Genomic DNA, 22,728 nt, shown 5'->3' with positions numbered 1-22,728 from the left:
TGGCCTTTAAGGCCGAAGTGATAGTCAGAGGCATGGGTGGACCCTAGGGTTGCCAGGTGTTTGGGTTTGAACTGGACAGTCCAGTATTTGAGCTTTCTGTTTGGGAAATAAATTGAGAAAATAGAAATGTCCAGTATTTTCTAACTCAGATGTGATGTAGATGGTGATGTAGATGGTGATGTGATGTAGATGGTGATGTCATGTCAAGTGTGTCCGGTATTTTTGTTGAAACCACCTGGCAACCCTAGTGGACTCGGTGATGGGGGAGGGAGGGGCAAAGGGGGCCTGGCGATTCAGTTGCCCTGAGGCCGGGTGGCCGGAAGCTCTGGGCCCTTTAAGTCGCCGCCGAAGCACCATGCTGTGTGCTCCAGCTGGCACTGAGGTCTGGCTGCCCTGGCCACGTCCTTCATCTCGAGACTCCGCCCCTTCCGGGAGCACGGGGCCACTCCACCTCTGCCTGGGCCTGAGTGGAGAAGGAGAGATGAGAACACAGACGAAGGAAGGAGCTGGCTGTGTAGAAACATACACGGGTTTACACAAAACCTTTCCACCCATGAGACGCCACCCGTGACTTCCATAAACGTGCTCTCAGTTGAGGGGCAAATCCGTCCCTCTGTTACACCCCCCGCTGCTCCATCCGCTCCCAAGCAGCGTTTGGTCCGTTGCAAAAGGGGAGGTAAAAATTAGATTTCTTTGGGTTGAGTCTCATTACAGTAGAGTCAGCCTGTCTCCATTCCACAGGAGACGAACACGCGGACGCTTTTAAGTGGCGGCAGATTGGTACTTTATCCTTCCCTTGCTTATCTGATCTAAGGGTAAATTGAGTTTAGAGCCTCTTCGTGTTAGCCCTTTGCTTTCTTTCAGCGGTGAATGGCATCCAGTAATTAAAAGCAAAACAGACCTTATCGGGCTTTTGTTGTTTCTTATTATTCTGTTTGGTATACCTGGACAGACGCCTCTAGATAATGCGGCCTCGTCTTGAGATTGATGAATTCCAGTTCCCTGTTGTGTGACATTCTTTTGTAGCTAGAATTCTCTGAATTATGGCTTTAAGATGGTTTGAATGACAAGACAGGGGCCAATTAGTTTCCTTGTCCACACAGCTCGATTGCCCACATTCCTCGTAACGTTATTTGCCGTTAGTACTTACCATGAGTGCCATCTTGACCGTGACTGTTGGCCCGTCCAATCTGACTTCCCCACCTTCCGCAATGGTGTGACAGCTAATGCTTCAAGATAGGGAACTCAAAACTTCCCAGAGCACTGCTACAAGCTGGTTTGTGTCCTCAGTGCCTGTGACAAGGTGGCTTCTGGGCACCACATTTCAGGAATGTTGTGGAGAAATTGGAGAAGGTCTAGAGAAGATCAACAAAAATGAGTATGTGTCTAGAAGACATGAGCTCTGAGGGAAGATTGAAAGAAGTGGGTGTGTTCAGTTTGGAAAAGAGAAGACTGAAAGGGGTCATGATAGCGGTTTTCAAGTACCTAAAAGGGTGTGACAAGGAGGAGGGAGAAAAATTGTTCTCCTTAGCGTCTGAGGCTAGGACAAGCAGCAATGGGCTTAAACTGCATCAAAGGAGGTTTAGGTTGGGCATTCGGCAAAACTTCCTAACTGCCGGGGTGGTTAAACACCGGAATAAATTGCCTAGGGTGGTGGTGGAATCTCCATCACTGGAGATATGTAAGAGCAGGCTGGACAGACACCTGTCAGGGATGATCTAGACAGTGCTTGGTCCTGCCGTGAGGGCAGGGGACTGGACTTGATGACCTCTTGAGGGCCCGTCCAGTTCTAGGATTCTATAATTCAGAGCTAACGGGACTAGGCTACTGGACCCTGATTGCCGTAGAGGCCACCGGGGTGAGCTCAAGGTATTGCACTAGAAGGAGCAGCGGGAACCTGGGGGAGGGAGGGAGGAAGGCCTAGCAGAGACTGCAGAGTGAGGAAAATCTCCTGCAGGGCAGACCCTTGAGAACAGGGGAGCGTGCCCCAGCTAGGAGGGATGGGAGCTGTAACCTGCCAAGGCAGGTGGAGGACCCTGACGCAGAGGAGTTTGGAAGTCAGAGTCAGAAGGCGGAGCTGAAGCCTGGGGGTGGTGGCTGAATTGGGCTCCAGCCCCAGGAAGGTGGGGGACTCTCTACTTTGGGGGGAAGAGAGGGGAAGAGAGGCTGAACTGGGGATGGCTCTTGGAGGGTCAGACTGTGTAATGACTAAATAAACTGAACCCCATGGGGGAAATCTTTCATATTACCCTTGGTCTGGGGATGAGCAGTTTGTCCAGGAAGTCCCGAAAGCCGTGGTGGGCAACCTGCCATCCATCAGGGTTCTAGCCCACGAGCCCCTCTGTTTACAGTTGCTTACGTGCAGGGTTGCCAGATGATGCAGGTTGCTGTTCATGGGTTTTTCCCCCCACTGGTGTTACTAAATTGACATGCTCTGATGGTTAGCACACGGGACGGGAGGGGCACGCGGATTGCACTCAACGTTGTGAGAGCCGGGCGTTCCCTTTGCAGCCAGTCACAGCGCTGCCGCGGTTCTGTCGCTCATCCTGCAAATTCGAGGGATGCCAGCGTAGCGAGCAAAACGACCATCTTGGTGACGACTATCTTGCAGCCCGCTGAGATGAGGGGGGGTCACTCATGTGACCCACTCCCTAGCCTCGGTGGCCCATTGCAGTCCCAACGCGACAGAGACAGGGTGCCTCAGAGTGACGCTGGGCCACGAGGGGCCACTCGAGAGACAGCTGGCCCTGTAACCAAGCACCAGCTTATTGGCTGTACTTTCTGGTTTGCAGTGTTCTTAATTGTCTTTCGTGGCGTGGCGTGGCATGGTGTGGCGTGGTGTGGCGTGGCGTGGCGAGTTCCAGCATCCCCACTTCACAAAGGAAGTTGTAAACTTAGAACGGTTGCAGAAAAGAGCAACCAGAATCATTTAGGGTCTGGAAAACCTCCTGTAGAGCGAGGCACTCAAGGTGCTCTGTCTATTCCGTTGATCCAAGAGACGTTTGAGGTGCTTCGGCTGTAGTCTACACATACTTACACAGGGAAGAGATTTCTGGTAGGAGACAATGCTTTAATTCCGCTGTAAACAGCATCACGAGATTCACTGACTGAAGCTAGACAAATTCAGGCTAGTTACAAGGTGTATTTTTGTGAGGGTAATTAACTGTTGGAAGAACTTGCCTAGAGATACGGTGGATTCATCATTTTAATAAGTCGAGTCTCTTCTTGAGGTTGAATACAAGCTATGGCTTGATGCCCCAATTATCGGGTGAGATTTTATGGCCTGTGTTACCCAAGAGGTAGATGCTCATAATGGTCCCATCCAGCCTTAGCACTGATGGGAGAAATAGGGTTTTCGGAGGGAGGTGAATGAGGAGAAGATAGTGGTCTGGCAGACAGTCCTTGCCAAGGGCATTTTAAGGATGGAAAACACCACAGGAGAAGACGCAGCCTCAGGCACGCAGAAGTAAATAATTGGCGCATTGCTGTCAGAATAAAAGGCCTGTGCGTATCTGAGAGGGGACACGGAGGTAGGAGGAAGTTAGATACAGGCTTAGGCAGAGTTTTGTAGTTCCCTATACGCGAGAGCTAGGAGTTTGCATTTGACATGCCGGCCACGGGGGAGTTTCTGGGGGGAATTCGAGGAGAGAGGGTCTCGCTGATGGGGGTGACTGGAGACAGAATATGGACTGGGATGGTTTGGTTTATTCCGGTGTGTCAGGAGGGACTCTCGGAAGGGAAAGCGGCAAATAGAAAGTGATTTGCTTGCAGAAGCATCGACAGGCAGACAGCAGATGTCAGCTGCAGCGTCGCTTTTCAGGAGGAACCGGTGACCACGCTGGTGACATTAGTGGCCAGCTGAAGCAGGTCTTCAGTCCACCAAGTCCTCACGTGTGGGTTGGTGAGAGGCTGAGGGTGATTCGTTTCTCCCGGGCGGGTGTAGTGGAGGGCTACAGGGATCCGATGGTTGGTTGCGCGGAAGGAGGGACATGACGCAGAGTGGTTTAATTAGTTCACTGGTTAAACGGTAAGTTTAACCAGTTAACTGATTCGGTGGGCACGGGCAGGGGACTGGGAGTCTGTTCCCTGCCCCGCTACAACTTCTGGCCCTGCGTGAGGCTGCCGATTCCCAGCCCGTGAGCCTGTGCAGGCTGAGCGCTGGCAGGGTCATTCCTTGCATACCGCCCCTGGCTGCTGCTTCCGGCCCCACGCAAGGCTGCTCCCTCCCCGCCCTTGCAGGCAGGAAGCCAGCTGCCCCTCCGGGCTGGATCAGCCCTCTGCCTGCGTGGGCCATGGCCAGGGGGCTGCTCCCAGGTAACGGTTAACCGGTTGGGGTGATGCTTGCCGAGTAACCGGTTACCCATTCACGTCCCTAGTGTACAGCTGCTTGGGGTGTGGCCTGGACAGTCCCGATCGAGCAGGATCCCTCGTTTTCCATTTCTACGCCCTCGCCCCCTCGTCCAGTCCCTACGCCAACTCCTCTCCTGCGTCAGATTTGTGCTTTCTGCCTTCAGCGCCTCGGCTCCCCCGCAGTTCTCAGGTCCCGCCTCTCCACTAATCCCAGTGCTCCCTTGTCTGCATTCCCTTGTCTGGTCCTCGTCTCCCTCTGTCACATCCTCCCTCCTGCCGTACTCCGCCCTTCTTCCCTCCCCCCCGCTAGAGTGTCTCAATTCTTTCACCGCTGATTTCTGCATCCCCTTGTGAAGTCCTGCATCGGCCTATTGGTGAGCTATTAAAAAAATGCAGTTTGCATACAACTCCAGCGGGCCAAAAAAAAATCACTTTTGTCACTATTACTCATTCAGTGAAATGTCGCCGAGGGGTGACCGGGTTAAGCTGAGTCGGCAAAAGAACCGAGCAGGCCGGTGGCAGCTTAGAGACGAACAGATTTATTAGGGCGTCCGCTTTCGTGGGTGAAAGCCGCTTCCTCGGGTAAATCTCTCAGTCTCTGAGGTGCCCCATGACTCCTGGTTTTGATTCAGGGACGTGCCTGGAGCTCACCTCAGTGGTTGGCATGGATGCTGAGCTCAGATTTGCCGGGGTGTGTGGCACCTTTTCCCGGGGAAAATCAGATTGTGAGCGGCTCTGAGTGGAATGGGGAATTTCGTTCCATGTTCTGGGGAGGAGTTGGTGGGTTTAAAGAAGGGCTGGGGAACCTGTTTTGGGTCTGACGCTGCTGAGATACAGAAAAATCTGTCGGCTGCACGCAAGTGAGAAGCAAAAAAATCCCCAAACCAACCCCCAAATTCTCCAAAGTGACGTGGGCCCCATTCCCCTCACACACCAGAGCTACGGGGAGCCCAGTTTAGTAGAAGTTGTGGGCCCCAGTCCTGCAGGAGTATACTGATAGGCTCCCCAGTACTGGGGGGAGGGAGCGTTGAGCCTCAGGGGCCAGATCTAAGAAAGCCAGGGGCCGCAGGTTCCCCACCCCGGTTTACAGTGTCTTGGGTTGGCTGTCCAGAAATGGAGGCATCCCCAATCAGTTGCCTTTTAAAAATTTGACCTCAGATGCTTCCTTGAAAGTCAGTGGGACTGTGGTACCTCAGTGCCCGAGGGACCTTTGCATTTGGGAATGAGGCGTGTGAGGTAGAGTTTTCAGAAGCCCCGTTGCTCGGTTCTGGCGCTCTTCCCCATCGTCTGGGAGCACCTCCCGCCCTCAGAGCAGCCTTGCAAAGGCAGGGCAGTGTGACCCTCATCTTACTGAGGCGCATGGGGATTTTCCATAGGGTCACCCTGCCGTCCTTCACAGCGGAGAAATCATCCGCCTCAAGGCTCCTGGTGGTCCCCTCCTTGACAGCCTGGCTGTGGAGGCTGAGATATGAACAGGCTGTGGAATCGGAAACATGCTGAGAAGCCTTGTTTGAAGCTCAAAGGGGAGGTGGAACGAGTTCCTCTCCTGCCAGCATGTCTCTGCTTTGATCTCCCTCCCTTTGGAGAAAGGGCCTATCTGTAAGAGTAATGGGGGAGGTGGGAAAAGCAGCTCAGTCTTACTCCTCAAAGCCGCCACCTCTGACATACTGTCGTAGGGATAAACAAGTTCGTATGCCATGTAATAAAGAGAAACCTCCCCCCCCCGCCCCCCGAGTTTTTGTGTGTTTGTATTTTACAACTTTTATTTCCAGTCTAAAAACCTAATGTCCATGGTGGTGTTGTTTTTCCTCATCCTTCCCCAGATCTGAACCATGTCTCACCCTTCATGGCTGCCGCCAAAGAACGCCACCGAACCCGTCGGCCATGTCACGGCCAGGATGGAGACCACCCACGCGTTTGGGACCCCCAGCATTTCTGTGTCCACGCAGCAGACGCCGAAGAAGTTTGCCCCCGTGGTTGCTCCAAAGCCAAAGTACAACCCGTACAAGCCACCGGGGAGCGACGGTAAGAAATCCTTTGAAACAGTGTGGCGGCAGGCAGGGTCCTCGTGCAATCTGTACAGAACGCAAAGGCGTGAAAGGGATCCTCGTGCAGTGAACCAGCACGCTGCCTTCCACCACTGAGGCCGGCACTTGTGTGAGTGTCTGCTCATGGCGGGGAGTGAATTTCACCCATGGGTTGTGTCTAGACTGGCAAGCTTTTCCGCAAAATCATCTGCTTTTGCTGAAAAACTTGTCAGCTGTCTACACTGGCCGCTTGAATTTCCGCAAGAACACTGACGAGCTCATGTAAGATCGTCAGTGTTTTTGCGGAAATACTGTGCTGCTGCCGTTCAGGCAAGAGCCCTCTTGCGGAAATCATTTGCGCAAGAGGGCCAGTGTAGACAGCATAGTGCTGTTTTGCGCAAAAAAGCCCGGATGGCTAAAATGGCGATCGGGGCTTTTTTGCGCAAAAGCACGTCTAGATTGGCACGAATGCTTTTCCGCAAAAAGTGCTCTTGCAGAAAAGTGTCCGTGCCAATCTAGATGCTCTTTTCTGAAAATGCTTTTAACGGAAAAGTTTTCCGTTAAAAGCATTTCCGGAAAATTATGCCAGTCTAGACGTAGCCACGGTGTATATTTGAGTTAGGGGAATTAGCGCCTATCTATGCTGTATGCTCTAGAGAACTGACTGGGGTTTTGAGGTCACCCTGTTACATAGCAGTTCAAATGAAAATCACACGATATCTTTTGAACCTGTTCCTTCCAGCTAACCCCATGTTATTAAAAAAAAAATCTGGCCCCATTTTATTTTCTTACCTTTCTAAGGCCTGTCCTTTCAAGGTGTTCACTTATTTGGCGTGTACCTACTAGGGATGTAAAATCCCATTTAATTGGTTAACTGGTTAAATGTGATGTTAAACCAGTTAACTGATTAAAGAGGAAGTGGGGGGGGGCACTCCAGCTTGGGGGGGACGACATTCCAGACCAGCTGGGCTGGAGTGTCCCCTCCATAGCTGGGGTGGAATGGTCCCCAACTGGAGGCGAGGGAGTTAATTCCTTTGCTCATGTGGTTTGTACCACGTGGCTCCTGGGATTTGAGGGGGAGGAGAGGATAGATAAAGATCAAACAGCACCAAAGTTCTGTAGCACAGGGGAGGGAGGCAGCCTGTGGTCACCGCTCAGGTCGGAGGCATGTGACGTGACTCCTTCCCTGCGGACTAGCACCTTTCGTTGGACCCAGTCCTGTACGGAGCGAGCAGTTGCAAGTCAGTCCTGGTAAAGCCATTGTGGTGAGCGTACCTTGTAGGAGGCACTGGGCATTTTGTAGACCCCTAGGGCTGGCAGAGACCTCAGGAGTCATCCAGTCCAGCCCCCTGCCCAAAATCATCCAGGACCAACCCCAACTCAATCAGCCCAGCCAGGGCTTGGTCCAGCCAGGACTGAAACACCTCTAGGGATGGAGATTCCACCCCCTCCCTAGGGAATCCATCCCAGTACTTTACCCCCCGCCTAGGGAAATCGTTCTTCCTAATGTCCAACCGAGACCTCCCCCACTGCAACGTGAGACCCTTGCCCCTCGTTCTGCCACCTGCCCCCACTGAGAACAGCCTCTCCCCATCCTCTGTGGAAGCCCCCGTCAGGGAATTGAAGGCTGCTCTCATTTCTCAGCATCAGGCTCACGTCTTATCTGACTTCAGGCTTTTGGAGATCAGTGGTGGTGAGGAAAGAACTCTTCAGGGACTGGGTGTGCTACTCAGCTTGCTGAAGTCCCGCCGGTCAGTTTCAGCAGCCAGCCCATCCCAACCCAATAGCTCAGCTGTATATGAAAATAAGAATGTTAGACTTTGAGGATCCAGGAGAGAAGGCAGGTCCATAGAGACTCTTCATCCCACCATGATTCGTGCCCTTTTTATTGCTCTGTTGTCTCCGCAAAGCTCCCCAATTATTTCCTCAGGGACCTTGATTTGTTTTGGTTTCAACAATCTAGTGTGGGTGGCACTGGGAACTGGCTGATTGCTGCCCGCTCAAAGAAGCCCTCCCGGTCATCTTGCCCGAATTTGTTCTTCCGTTCTCATGTGCCCCTCTTTCTGCTGTGAAACTGGAAACTCAAGAGCGGCAGTTTCCATTGTGTCTCGGATATGTTTCAGTCTCTCACTCGCTGGCCTCCAAACAACTTCAGAGGGTTGTTTAATTTTCTTAAGGCTTGAGAGGTGCACAGTTTACACAACAATGAGCAGTTCTGTGACTCCTTAGAGACTTACAAATATATTAATAATATTTGTGGGTAAAACCCACTTCCTCTGATGAATTGGAGTGGAAATTACAGAATCTAGTGTATATATAACAGCGAAAGCAGTTACCTGTTGATTGTAGGCTTAATGAAGCTAATTAAGTGAGGCTAGATGTGTTCCCTATGTAACATTTGATGTGAAGATGCAAATAATAAAGGTGGGGGAAATTGCCTTTGTAGCGTGTTAACCAGTTAGAATCTCTATTCAAGCCCAAGTTGATAGTGTCAAACTTTTAAATTAACTCTGGTTCTGCAGCCTCTCTCTGTAATTGGGTAGTGAAATTCCTTTGTAGACGAACAGCTACTTTTAAATCCATGATTGAGTGATGCCTGAATGGCAGCGCAATTCTTTAGAAAACCTGGCCCTAAGTGATGGTGGCTTATTTGTTCTGTGTTGAGTTTCTCAATGGTGGCTTGTAAGTCAGGACTTTTCTTGTTCCATGAGACCTGTTCTAAGGTCTGGAAAACACAAGCAGAAGTCACCATGTTCTTTTTGGTGGTGCTTCCCCTGTGCACTAGTATCTCCAGATCTCCTTTTTCTTTGTCCTGTTCAGCACTTCTGGGCACTGTTCAAGGCAGGATCTTCGCTGGAAGGCTCAGAAAACTTTCACTAATGGAACCAGTTTCTGGTGGTGGTTCTTCATTTTGATGCCTTGGTGCCCAGATTCTGCTGCAGCTCTACCGAGCTGGTGTTGCTCTTGCTATCTCACTGCCAATTTTATCCCTGTCTTTTATTCTCTGTCCCCATGGCACTTACCGAATCATCAAGAGGCCATGGAACAACAAGTCAGCACAGAAGGGTGTTGTGTAAGAGGAGCTTTATTTGCCCAAGGCAGGAAGAATACATAGCGACTGTGTGGAAGGTGGGAGCCAGCAGCTGAAGTCTGCCGCGTCGTAGCGCTCGCCCACATACCAGAATTCTCTATAGTCTGTCTCAGACCTCAGGCCGTTTACCGACCAAATCCCGCACTGTGTTAATGTGACTGGGAACCACGGCAGAAGCGGTGCTCTTGCAGTCGGTCCTAATTCCCCACCCTGTGTACTAGACATGCCAAAACCAGGAAGGGCCCAGCAGCGCTAACGCGGAACCAATGGTGGTTTCTTGTAAATTCCCCCCCCCAGATAAGTGCCAGCTGTCTGCCCAGATGCCTTGCCCCAGTCACATGGCTGTTGGGTTTAGTTCTTTACCTAAACTTCCATGAAAACAAAAGAAAGAAGAGAATTTAATTTTCTTGCTCTTAACCGTCTCCAGGGACACACCATAATAAACCATTTTCCCTGGCACCTTACTATGCTGTGTTCTCATTGCACGTTGTAAGATTCCGGTGCAGTGCCTGGCATTTTAATAAGCTCAGCCCGAGGGCAGGAACATTCCCATTCCAGGTGGGCCTGATCCGGAGAGGTGTGATAATTATTAAAGTCAGTGCTAGCGGCAGGGCTGCTGCATCACCGTGGGTGGGCCCTTTTTACAATGCCACTTGTATTCTGTTCCACACCTCCTCATTCCTCTGGGCCCAGCCTTCTGCAAAGAACCAGCGCCCTCCTTAGGAGTAGCTACACAATCATTTTCTCTCTGCCTTTGTAGACACAATTCTGCCCAGAATAACATGTCTTAAAAAAAAGGTCGTAATCCTGCTTTCACTGAAGTCAGAGGGATATCTCCTCTGGACTTATAGGATCAGGTCTGCATTCTCAAAAGATACTCAGTGCCTGGCTTATATGTGCAGTACTGTGTGTAAAGAATAACAGCCATCGGAGGAGGAGACTCGCTGCATTTGTGTTGGAAGACAAGTACCGGCAATAGATCTCCAGGATAGAAGAACGTTTTCCTTTTGCTGTGTCGCAGTAACACTCTCATTCTGTTCACTGTTCTGTACTCAGCACAGTGGTCTCTGTTCTGCACTGAAATTGGAACAGAGACTTTGGGAGACTTCTGTTTGCTTGCCCCATGGTCTCCTGCTGCGTACCTTTTCCTTCCCTCCCTCTTATGTGCAAAGGGAGAACTGAGACACAGGGAAATTAAGTGAGTTGCCTCAAGAGATCTCTGGCTGAGATGGATTTCGGGGGGGGGGGAAGGAAAGCTCAAATTCTTCTTCGAGAGGCGTCCCTGTGGGTGCTCCACCTTAGGTGAGTAAACGCCGCCGCACCTCTCGTTGGAGACTTCAGGTAGCTGTACCAATGGTCGGCTGCACATGCGAGACGCCGGCACGCAACATTTGAAACGGCTGTCCTGCATGCAGAGACAACCGTCTCTTCAGTTCCTTTTTTTACCGCTGCCGGCTTCGGTCGCAGCTTAGCAGTCGCCCTCATTCTTACCTACTTATAGTTAGTTAGATCACAGTAATACTAAAGGTAAATATTAACTCTGTTATTTTTTTGTCTTACTCTATAGAAAAAATGTTTTTTTTCCTCCGGGTTTTCCTGTTCCAGTTAGATTCAGTATAGATACTTAACTGTTGGGGTGTCACTTGGCAGAAGCCATCCTAAAACGTTCTTTTACTAGGGAATGCATGGCCTGCCGGGATTTAAGTGGTGTGCGAGCTGCAGGCTATCCATTCGCATATGGGACGCACGCTCCGAGTGTGTCCGCTGTTTGGGTGAAGAGCACTCTAAGGATCAGTACCCTCATTGCGGGAAATTCACTGCAAGAATGAGAAAGGCCAGAGAACTCCAGCTAAAAATGACACAGCTGGAGAAGACTGCTTGTCCTGGCTCAGACCCTGAGCACGGCACCCCTCTCAGGCAGGCATCCCCTGGGGCGGCGTTGGAGAAAGGGGCTCCCATTAGGTCGAGCCCAAAGAGACCGTGAAAGGGTCCAGGTGCCCAAAAAGAAGTCCCATTCCTCCTCAGGAACCAACTCTCCTTCGAGGAAGCTCACTCTCCATAAAAAGTTTGCCATGGCACCCACAGTGTCTAAGATGCTGGAAAAACAGGCAGCTAATGGGGCCAGCACCAATAAGAGCCAAGACCCCAAGGAGAAGCTTCGTCCTTTCTCCTCCTCCAAAGCACCGATGGAGCCGAAACAAAAAGGCTCCACGTCGGCACCTGTTAATGCTGCCCAGAATCACGTTTGGTTTTTTTTTGCAACAGCGTCACACTGTTGACTCATATTTAGCTTGTGATCCAGTATGTCCCCTAGATCCCTTTCTACAGGACTCCTTCCTAGACAGTTGCTTCCCATATTATATACGTGAAACTGATTGTTCCATTCCTAAGTGGAGCACTTTGCATTTGTCCTAATTGAACGTCATCCTATTGACCTCCGACCATTTCTCCAGTTTGTCCAGATTGTTTTGAATTATGACCCTATGCTCCACAGCACAACCCCGCCCAGTTTGGTATCATCTGCAGACTTAATAAGCGTCTTCTCTATGCCATCATCTAAATAGTTGATGAAGATATTGCACAGAACTGGTCGCACGACTGATCCCGGAAGAGCTCCACTTGTTATGCTTTTCCAGCATGATTGTGAACCACTGAGAACTACTCTTTGAGAACTGTTACCCTGCCATTTTGCACCCACCTTACAGTGTCCCTAGTTTTATTGATAAAAAGGTCATGCAAGACTCTATCAATTCTCTCTTAGGCTATGTCTACACTGGCATGAATTTCCGGAACTGCTTAAAACGGAATACTATTCCGTTTTCAGTTTTTCCGGAAAAGGAGCGTCTACATTGGCAGGCTGCTTTTCCGGAAAAGCCCTTTTTCTGGAAAAGCATCTGTGGCCAATGTAAACGCGCTTTTCCGGAAAAGAGCCCCGATCGTCATTTTTGCGATCGGGGCTTTTTTCCGGAAAAGACTACTGGGCTGTCTACACTGGCCCTTTTCCGGAACACTGTTCCGGAATAAGGATTTATGCCCGAGCGGGAGCAGCGTAGCTTTTCCGGAATAGTGGCTGATTTTGTACAGTAGAGCGTCGTTGCTTTTCCGGAAATTCAAGGGCCAGTGTAGACAGCTCGCAGCTTATTTCGGAAAAGCGGCCCCTCTGCATCACTGTTTCAACCTCTTTTACGGATAGCGGGTGTGCAAAAGTATAACAAGTCAGAGGGTTGTGGTGCCATCACAATGAGAGATGGGTGCCTCTTCCCCCAGAGTGCAAACCAGTGCCTTGTTTTCTCTGTCAGATGCACTCTGGACTTGCTTCACAAAATTAGCCACCTCCCTCATGACGGAGCATCACCGGAGATGTTATAATTACTGCTATTGATGCCTTTTCCTTGTATTCTGCCCCCCTGGAGGAATGTACTACCAGCAAAAGCAGGAGCATTTAATACGGAAATTTAATAATAGAAACTAATTGAAAGAGTGAGAACCAAAGCAGATGTTTCTCTCTTTCCACAGTCTTTTCTTTCTTATTTTCTTAATCTCATTTCTTTTGGGTGACCCTTGTGGAGGCAATGCATAACAAGAGGAACATGTGCAATTTTTTTAGCCCATTCCTGTCCATTGAACTTTTTTTTGGCTGGAGAAGTGGGTAGATTCCAAGCAGATATAGTCAGTGCTGGGTCCGTGAAATCTTCATCCCTGCTGCCATGGATCTGCCTGCTCTTGATTTGCGGCGCAGTCCCTATGTTCTTGTGCATGGAGTTTCTTGAGCTGAGCCTGTTGGTTTGTTCTGCGTCTGCTGGGGCCTAGGAATATGAACAGTCAGGCTCACTTTTCCTTGAACCCAAAGCAATGTCAGGAGTCTTGGGGGCTAGCGCTACCGTCCACAGCTCTATCTGCTTTTTGAAGCCTGTGTCTGGGTTTCCTGGGGTATGTGCTTGGCATGTTAATGTGTCTTCCACCTACCCTGGGATACTGGTGGAGCATAGAAGCTAAACAGAAAGTGGTTTCTACGTGGATGGGAGGTGGGAAAAGACGAATCCAGGGTGGCATTGGAGAGCCAGTAAGTTAGACTCAGCTCTGTGTATTTGACGTGACCCATACTGAAGGGACCACTGTGACGGTCCAGCTCAGGAGTGGCCAACCCATTAAACAAAGAGAGCCGAAACAGGGTGGGAAAAAATGCGAAGAGCCGCACCAGAATTGTTGAGCAAAGGAAAAAAGACGCGTCCCTCTAAAAACTGCGGGTTAGGCTCTTTTGGTCACATCAGGCGCCCAGCAGCTGCCGCCATCTTGCCGATGTCATTTTGCCATGCCGGATGTTTGTAAGGGCACGTGGGGCAGCTTTGTGAGCCGCACGTTCAGGGGTGAAGAGTCGCAGGTTGTTCATTCACCCCTGGTCTAGCTGATCAGAGGACGTTCTGCTGTTGGCCGTGCTGTCTTTTGCATGAGACCTACAGAGGAATTCCTGACCAGCTGTGTTACCGCTTTGGACGAGCAAGAGAGTTTCCCATCCTAGCCTGTCTATTCTGCCTCCTTAGATCTTCCCAGTAGTTCCAAACCAGGTACATCTCTCTCAAACTCTCGTGTCTTATAAGCTGTTCAGACAGCTGCTGCGTTTCCCCCCAAAGGGGGCAGCTTCTCCGTGATGAAACTGGTGACTTTATTTTGGGCCACAACCTGTGGGAGGTTGAGCAACCTGTCGCTCGCACGACACGCTCAGCATCTTCCCAGGATCGGGGCCGTGCTCTGTAAACTACTTTGGGTTCCTATGGATGGGAAAATAGAGATGTGCGATATTATTACCGCTCCTGCTGATGCTAATCACACCCTGCTAACGTATTTCATTCTCACTACGCTTAAGCAAGCCCCCAAATTAGCTCTTGCCTTTTATAGTGTGTGAGCTTCTCTAAGAGGAACTGTGTTTTGGAAGAAAGATTAACTCTTTATCCATGTTATTCTCCCAGTGAAAGAAGCCCACAGAAGAAATGAAACCTATTCATGGATTTATTAGTCGTTGTGGAAGCTGCATCACATAGGATAGGGGTGGGGAACCTAGGACCCGGGGGCCAGATGTGACCTTGGCTTGCCTGGATCCGGCCCCCCAAGCCTGGGGCTCCCTCCCAGTGTTAGGGAGCCTGCATTGGCGCTCTAGTTCCCCGTTTACCCCGCCACCTCCCTGTGGAGCTGGAGCACACAAAATCTATTAGCCCGGGTCCTCCTAGGTTCTGGTGTGTGAGGGGAATGTGGGAAGCATCTTTCTCCTCCTCGGTCAGGGGCCACGTCTGTGGGGTGCTTTTTTTGGGGGTGTTTTTTTGGCTTCTCACCTGTGTGCGGCCCCCGACTGATTTTTCTGTGGGTCCGCGGCCCCTGCCCCGAAAAAGGTTCCTCACTCCTGGTGTAGGGACCATTGCAAAATAAAGGCCACAAAATTACCAGTGAATCAAACCTCTCGTTCCCTTTGTGGCAGCTCTGTCACCATCAGCATTTGAGGTCTTTCAGCGCCAGAATGATCATCAAGAAGCGAGGGGTTCGGAGGAGGGGCTTCCTGGCGGTCAGCACCGGTTCTGAGCAATCCGTAGGTCTCCACTGCCTCTTCTCGCGTAACATTCTCCTCCCTATTGGGTGAGAACCCCATGGAACCATTTGGCCAGTTGGGCTGGTTCTCACAGCAGTGGAGTTAAATCGGTCTTGAGCAGCTTGGACTGTGCTGGTTGGACCTCCCTGGTCTGGCATCCTCGGGACCTGACTGGTCCTGGATGAGGGATTTTGCTCGATTGGGGGAGGTCATTTCTGCTCCCCCTGCTACCTGTCCCCCTCAGCCGTGAACCTGGAACATGCCTGCTGGTCCCCATCCCTCCTTGCCTGCCACGCCGGGGGTAGCAACTCAGTTGTGGCACTCTGGGCCCCGCTGAAGCTCCTGGTGCCACTGAGCAGCCCTGCTGTGGCGTACTGGGCTCCCAGCCCCCCCCCCAAGAAGCCCAGCTGGAGTTCTCCAGGCACCAGCTCTCGACCGGGGCACTCTGGTTCTTCAGCATCCGTGGTCCTACTGGACTGTGGATGTTGCCAGATGAGAGAGTATTAGTGTACAGAGCTTCAGCTGTGCTGTGTAAGTCTGAGGCCTGGTTCTGGTGGGTGCCTTTCCTCATCTGAAGTAGCCCCTGTGCCGTGAGGCCTGTAAAACCCTTCACAAGAGATAGGCCGCTGATTGCATTGGGACGCCCACCTCTCACGCCGAGTAGCGTCTCATTGTTCTCTTGAGCGCCCGCTGTCTTTCTGTCTGTACGAACTTGTTGTCTTTTGTCATATTGCCACACTGTGAACTCTTTAGTCTGGTCTATACTACATGGGAAGATCGAAGTAAGATACACAACTCTAGCTGGGTAGCTGGAGTCAACGTGTCTTAAATCCCCGTCCACACAGCGCAAGGTCAACGGGAACAAATGCTTCCTTCGCCTTCCTTTATTTCTCGTGAGGAGCAGGAGTACCGGTGCCGACAGCGGCACCTCTGAGTTCGATTTAGCAAGTCTGTACTAGACCCGCTAAATCAAACCCCGGAAGATGAACCGCGGCAGAAGCTGTAGTCAATCATCCGTGTAGTGTAGATGTATCCTTTGGGGAAGAGCGGTCTTTGAATTCTGTGTTTGTACAGCTTCTAGCACAACAGGCCCCTGGTATATGAATGTGATTGCTGGAAACTATGAGAATGCCACTCGGTAAATAGTTCCATTGGTCCCATTGTTGTGTTATCAGAATAGGGCATGACTCAGTGTGAGTGATGGTGTCAGCATGTAGCCATTAGATCTAGATGAATGGGCAGGTCTAATGCCTTTGGCTTTGCTTTCAGGCTAACGTTTTCTTCTTTGAAATATCACCGTAGGTAATGGTACTGGGCACGAGGAGACATGAAACCAGGTGCATAAAAGCTACAGCAGAGACAATATAGTCAACGCTAGTTCACAAAATGTCAAGTCATGCAAGCTGATTTCGCTGATGATTTTTACTGCGTTTGGTTAGAATGATAAATGATCACCTTTTGGAGGCTTTAGGGGCACAGACCCACTTGCTACTTGCATTCAGATCTAGCTGTGGTTTTCACTGTGGTGAACATAATTGCACTTTTTTGTTTGGTTTAAGAGAGCCAGCATTCTGTTCTTTGGCAGGTAGATTTTTTTCCCAAGCTGTGTTTTCTCTTTTCTTTCTCCTTTCCTATGTCTCTCTTTCTCTGTTTTGTTTCAAGATGCTATATTTAATTCCCCCCCCCCCCCATCATTATTTTGAGCTTTGAATAGTGATTCATCTATGCAGTGGCCTGTTCCGTGAACCACAATCGTTTGGGTAGAAAAAAGAAAGGAGGAGGTGGGGGGGGGGGGGGGGAGAGAAGAAATGGGTTGATCTGACACACTCTGGTGGAAAGAACCCATCTTTTTATAACTCAAATTGCAAACATCTGGCATTTATTATATTAAATCTACTTTTGAAAAAGATAAAGTTTGCTCTGTATATTTATAAAGGCTGTTGTGCCTAATTGAAGTAAAAGAGCAATGTTAAAGCTGAAATAGATTTAATTCAAGGAATCGGCACTTGTCCACTTTGTTTTTAATCTAAAAGATTTAATACATTACTAATACGTTAATAGCATAGCAACTGTTATGTGACAATTAACAAGCAAGTAAAACTTCCTTTGTTACTCTTGTTCACTCAATGTACCTATTTCAGCCCTGTAAATTAACTGTTATACTAAAAGGTTGTATACAATATATATAGTTTCCCCTCCCTTCCTAAAGATTTTTACATTGCCAAAGAGTGTGGTAAGTCAGGGAAACCAATAAATGTCTATTGGGTTATGTAATAGCTGCTCTAATAAAGGTTAGAAGAATGAATGAGCAGCTTTTGAAGCCTCAAAAACAGTATTTGTGGCCAAAGAAAAGGCCTTTTTGCATTACCAATTGGACTAGAAAATAGGGCATGCAATGTTCTCTGAAAGGAAGTACATTGAGGGAGCTGGGATAGATCGCTTAGTGGTGTGTTAATGGGATACAGAGGGTTTGGGCCTAGCCCACATTGAGTGCGGCTGAGTTGTTAGCCTGGAATGATTATGCAGAGGCCTGTGTGGAATGAACTCTGGGGCTTGGGGATTTTGTCCCCGCACAAACCGCTAACCGGTTAACTATTCCGGGTGGGTGTGTCTGTGTCTGCGAAAACAGCGAGGAGCCTTGTGGTACTTTTAAAGACTCTCAGATTTATTTGGGTGCATTGGACGAAGTGGGTCTTTACCCGCGAAAGCTTGGACCTGAATTAATCTGAGAGTCTTGAAGGTGTCACAGGACTCCTCGTTCTTCTTTAATTGGCTGCCATGTTGGAAGGGCTCCGCAGAGCGGCTGAGGTTTGAATTGGCGGTAGAGACTCACCCCCACACGGGGAGTGGAGGTTTGCCCACGTGAGCATTTCAGAGGCCACCAGGCCGAATGCTGGAGCGCGAGAGGTCCGGTCAGGGTTCCGTTGACAGGAGTTGATCTAAGCTGTGAGGGTACAATGTAGAGCAACTTCTCAGCACCAGAAACCCTGATCTCCCGTTGAAATGAGTAGGAGTCTTGTCATTGACTTCAGCTGGTCTCTGCTGGCACCATGGGCAGAGCTGTCCTGTCCGCAGAACGAATGGGGGTGGCCGCTCCAACCGTTGCAAAGACAGGAGGGACCAGGGCGTTATGGGGGTGTGGCATGGCTGCAGCAGCCTGTTTCGTCCGCCACACTGCACTGCCCTCCTGGCCCGCTGTGATTGGCTTCTCTCTGGCGTCGGGAAGCGCTGTGCCCTGCTCCGGGGTGCTCTGAGAAGCCGTAGAGGAGCAGTAGAGAAGCAAGGCACAGCAAGGCTGGAAAGGGCAGCATGGAGCTAGGCCGCTCTGGCTCCTGACGCCCACGTGGGGAAGGTGGGGGAGGTGACCCCTTCTGCCACCGTGCCAGACTCCTGTATTCCGAGGGCTGCGTTGCTTAGGGAAAGGGGTAAGGGGCTGGAACAGGGGTGGGCTTGGGATGGAGTTGGATGGGGCCTACAGCAGGGGGATTTCCCCAGGTCCTGCACTGCTCTCCGGTTGGCTCCAACCATGGGTGTAATGGCTAATTCTGAAGCCTATGCACAGATCTGTGAGTGCCGACTGGAGAGTATTACCATACCCTCTTCGAATACTTGGAAAGTGCTTCACATTTTTTAGAGAGAAAAGTGAAGTAGCGGAGAGGTGACGACAAGGGGTGACCTCCATGTAACAAGGTCAGACTAACCAAGGAAAATGCAGGATGAATATCCAGAAGAGTCCCCTAGCTGCGAGAGCCATTAAATAGCAGAGTAGCATCTGTTAAGGGGCATAGCCTACTAACGAGGAGAAGAAAATCTTGATGAAGTGGAGATAAGAAATAGTCAAATGAAAGACTCTCATTCAGTGACAACACACAATGGGAGACAGCTAAATATTGACAGATTTTACAAGCCCTTATATGCAAAGCTAAGATGTCTATATACTAAGCTGAGTGAACTTGCGTGCCTCATAGAATGTCTATCTCTATGGACAGAAATTCCATGTATAGCAGTGGGAATAATCAGCCGACCATCTCCTCCGAATGGTGACATGGACTGAAAAATGCTCATGGAAATTGGAGTGGCTACAAAAACAGAAAACCCAATAATGACGGGGGATTTCAGCGATCTCTACACGGCAGGATGTGATGCAGCATAAAATTTCTACAGGTGGAATCTGTCTAGTCTGGCACCCTCGGGGCCTAACTGGTGCCGAACCTGAGAATTTGCCAAACCACAAGAGGTCAATATTGTCTAGCCACATGACCAACACTTCCACTGTTTACTGGGCTCAGAGAAGACATTTAGGGGTCAATTAGAGCTAAATAGAAGCACAGAACACACAGAGCCAGGACTGGTGGCTGTAAACAAACTTTATGGGGCCGTCAGAAAGTTGGCCGCACCCATGCTAATGGGCATCTGGCTATCTGAAATCATGCCGGACCATGGATGTTGCCAGACCAGAGAGTGCCAGGACTAGAGAGGTTCATCCTGTAGACATCTTAACAACAGTTAGTCGTGAGCAGCCAGGCCTGGAACCCACAAAGGGAGAAGCCATTCCTTACTTATTTCCAAGTGAAGCTCTGGATCTGGTCCAGGAGGCGAATATAGGTGAACTGCTTGTAAATAGTGGCTGTAATGTAATTACGTTTAACAGGAGGTGGGATACTACTCAAGAAATCCACTTTGGTCGCATTTGACTTCAAAAAGGGGAACTACTCCAAAACGAGGAGCCTAGTTAAACAGAAACTAAGAGTGAGGTACCTACAAGCTTCATGGAAACTTCTGTAAAGCACCAAAATAGAGGATCAAACTGTGTGCACCTCAAATGAAAAAAAAAAACAATTAAAAAGTAAGCGGGCCCAAAACCCTGCTACCCTGCCTCTGTCACAGAATAGAAAAGTGGGTTAGAGATACACGAGCATCTTTAAAAGTTGTAAGTCAAATCCTGCTGAGGAAAATGGGAAGGAACATAAACTCTGGCAAGGCAAGTAAAAAAATATCATCAAGCAGACCAAAAAGGAATTTGAGGAACAAGTAGTAAACGACCCCAAAATGAGCAGCAAAATGTTTGTAAGTACATCAGAAGCAGGAGATCTTTCGTAATGCAGAGACATGCATAGCTGTGTCCCCCATGGATCTGCACTAGGACCAGTGTGGTTTAATATATTCATAAATGATCTGTAAAAGGTGGGAAATAGTGAAGTGGCAAAGTTTGCAGATGATACAAAATTACTAAGAGTAGTTAAGTCCAAAGTTGACAGCAAACAGTTACAAAGAGATCTCCCAAAACTTGGGTGATTGGGCAGGAAAATGGCAGATGAAATGGCAGTGTTGATAAGTACAAAGCTATGCATGTTAGAAAATATAATCCCAGCTACATACACAAAATGATGGGGTCTAAATGAGCTGTTATCACTCAAGAAAGAGATCTTAGTCATTGTGGATGGTTCTCTGAAAACATCTGCTCAATCTGCAGCAGCAGTCAGAAAAGCAAACAATGTGGGGAAACCATTACGAAAAGGATAGATAATAGGAGAGAAATGATCTAATGCCATTATATAAATCTGTGGTACCCGGTGGATTGAATATAGTTTTGGTATCCCCCCTTCCCTCCCCCTCAAAAAACACCATTCAAATTGTGAAAAGTACAGAAAAGGGCAACAAAAATTATTAGAGATATGAAACAGCTTCCATATGAGGAGAGATGAAAAAGACTGAGAATATTCAGAGAAGAAAAAGAGATGACTAAGGGGGTTATGACAGACATCTGTAACATCATGAAAGAGGTGCAGCAAGTGAATAATGAAGTATTATTTACCCCTTCACGTAACACAGAACCATTGCTCACCCAATGGAACTAATAGGAAACAGAATGCAAAAAACCAAAGGGAAATATAGGTTAAACCTCCTTACTCCAGCACTCTCAGGACCTGACCGGTGCCGAACCAGAGAATTTGCCAGACCATGGGAGGTCAGTATTGTCTAACAGCATTACTAACACTGCCACAGCTTGCTGCGCTCTTAGAAGACATTGAGGGGTAAATTGGAGCTAAATAACAGCACAGAACACTGAGAGCCAGGACTGGTGGCTGCAAACAAACTTTATGGGACTGTGGGAAACTTGGCCACACCCATGATAAGTGGACAGCCGGCGAACTCAAATCATACTGTGCCATGGATGTTGCTGGATGAGAGAGTGCTGGACTAGAGGTTCAACCTGTGGAACTCATTTCCAAAGGGTGCTGTGAAGGGCAGAAATATAACGGGGTTCAAACAAGAGATAGGTAAGTTCATGGATGATAAGTCCATCAATGACTATTAGCCAACGTGGTCAGGAATGCAACCCCATGCTCTGAGTGTCCCTAAATATCTGATTGCCCAATGCTGAGACTACATACAGTACAGGGGATGGATCAATCAGGAATTGTCCTATTTGTTCATTCCCGCTGAAGAATCGCCAGACAGGACACTGGGCTAGATGGACCTTTGGCCTGGCTGAGTCTGGCTGCTCTTATGCTTTGATAGTCCTCTAAGTGTCTCTGACAATCTTCAGTGATTGCTAAGGAAATAGGTTGGCCCCTAGTAATTGTAGTTTATGAATGGGGGAGAGAGAGAGAGAGAGAGAAAAGGGGTAATAATAGTTCCTAAATCCATTACCTGGGAGGAGAAGAAAAGGAGTGCTCCTCAAAAAGGCCCATTAACACTGCCTTGATTGATAAGTGAAGAAACGTGGACTGTAAAAGTCCTTTCTTCCCCTCTCCCAGGGCTGTGATTTAAAATGTTTCAACACACACTTCCGAGCACGGAGGAGTAGAAGCCCCGGGTTATCCCACAAGCATCCGCAAAGGCCGCGTCCGCGTGTTAACGCAGCCCGTCGTTCTGTAAGGAACTCGGTGTTCGGGGATGAGCTATGTCAGTTTGTTGTCTGCGTGCTGTCTTTGCGAATCACAGTAATCGGGTCATAAGAGAAAGAGAAGTAATCGTGCGTCTCTTAGCAACCGGCCCCAGGAGAAAGAGACAATTACTCAAACCGACTATCCAGCCAGGGAAGTAGAAAGATGAAATTTTCGGAAAGTCTGCTGGCAAGTGCTCAGGGACATCGTACTTGTATGTGTTAGTTCCAATCATATCGACTACAAGGGTGGGGGGAGGGTTTTTTTGCCTTCTTTCTGGTAAACTTTAAAAATTGGCTGTAGAGAAATAGCAAGAGATGGATCACTGGATGGTTGCTGTTCTGTTTAATACCTCTGGGGCACCTGGCAGTGGCCACAGTCGGCAGACTGGACACGGAGCGAGATGGACCTTTGGTCTGATCCAATCCAGCTGCTCTTATGAGTGTTTCAGGGGACTAGTAAAAGGAGATATGAAGGCTTCAAGGTCTAAGCCTCTGGTCTGCATCTGTCCCATGCTTGTACAGGCCAAGAATTGATGTTATATCAGATGGCTTCTCGGTGGCCTTTGTGAAATCATTTTGGCTGGTCTCCAGTCCGCACAACAGGTGTTTACAACCATTAAAGTCACTGCTCAATCGGCGCACTTGTTCACAACTCAGCCAAGAGCATAACGTCGTGGAGGTCAAACTCTCCTTGCATCCTTAGTCCCCTTCTGGGTTAGAGGTGGAGGCCTCTTGCGAAGGCTGAGAATGCACCCTGCTTCCATGGGCATTCCCTGCTCTGGGCTTGTTC

At 49.3% G+C, this 22,728-nt stretch overlaps 1 protein-coding gene across 6 annotated transcripts in view; it reads left to right on the top strand.

Moving 5' to 3' along the window:
- The window catches only part of LPP (LIM domain containing preferred translocation partner in lipoma), a 558,558-nt gene that overhangs the window by 256,132 nt on the left and 279,698 nt on the right, over window positions 1–22,728 (top strand). For all 6 annotated transcript variants that reach the window (XM_075938236.2, XM_075938238.2, XM_075938235.2 and 3 more), the window contains one exon: window positions 6,174–6,375. In XM_075938236.2, coding sequence (XP_075794351.2) covers window positions 6,183–6,375 — 193 coding nt within the window. In that variant the 5' untranslated portion in view covers window positions 6,174–6,182. The remainder of the gene's footprint in view (window positions 1–6,173; window positions 6,376–22,728) is intronic.

The sequence above is a fragment of the Pelodiscus sinensis genome, chromosome 10 (genome assembly GCF_052426305.1).
Source record: "Pelodiscus sinensis isolate ZL-2025 chromosome 10, ASM5242630v1, whole genome shotgun sequence".
NCBI classification, from domain to species: Eukaryota; Metazoa; Chordata; order Testudines; family Trionychidae; genus Pelodiscus; species Pelodiscus sinensis.
This window is presented reverse-complemented; position numbering and strand designations above follow the sequence as displayed.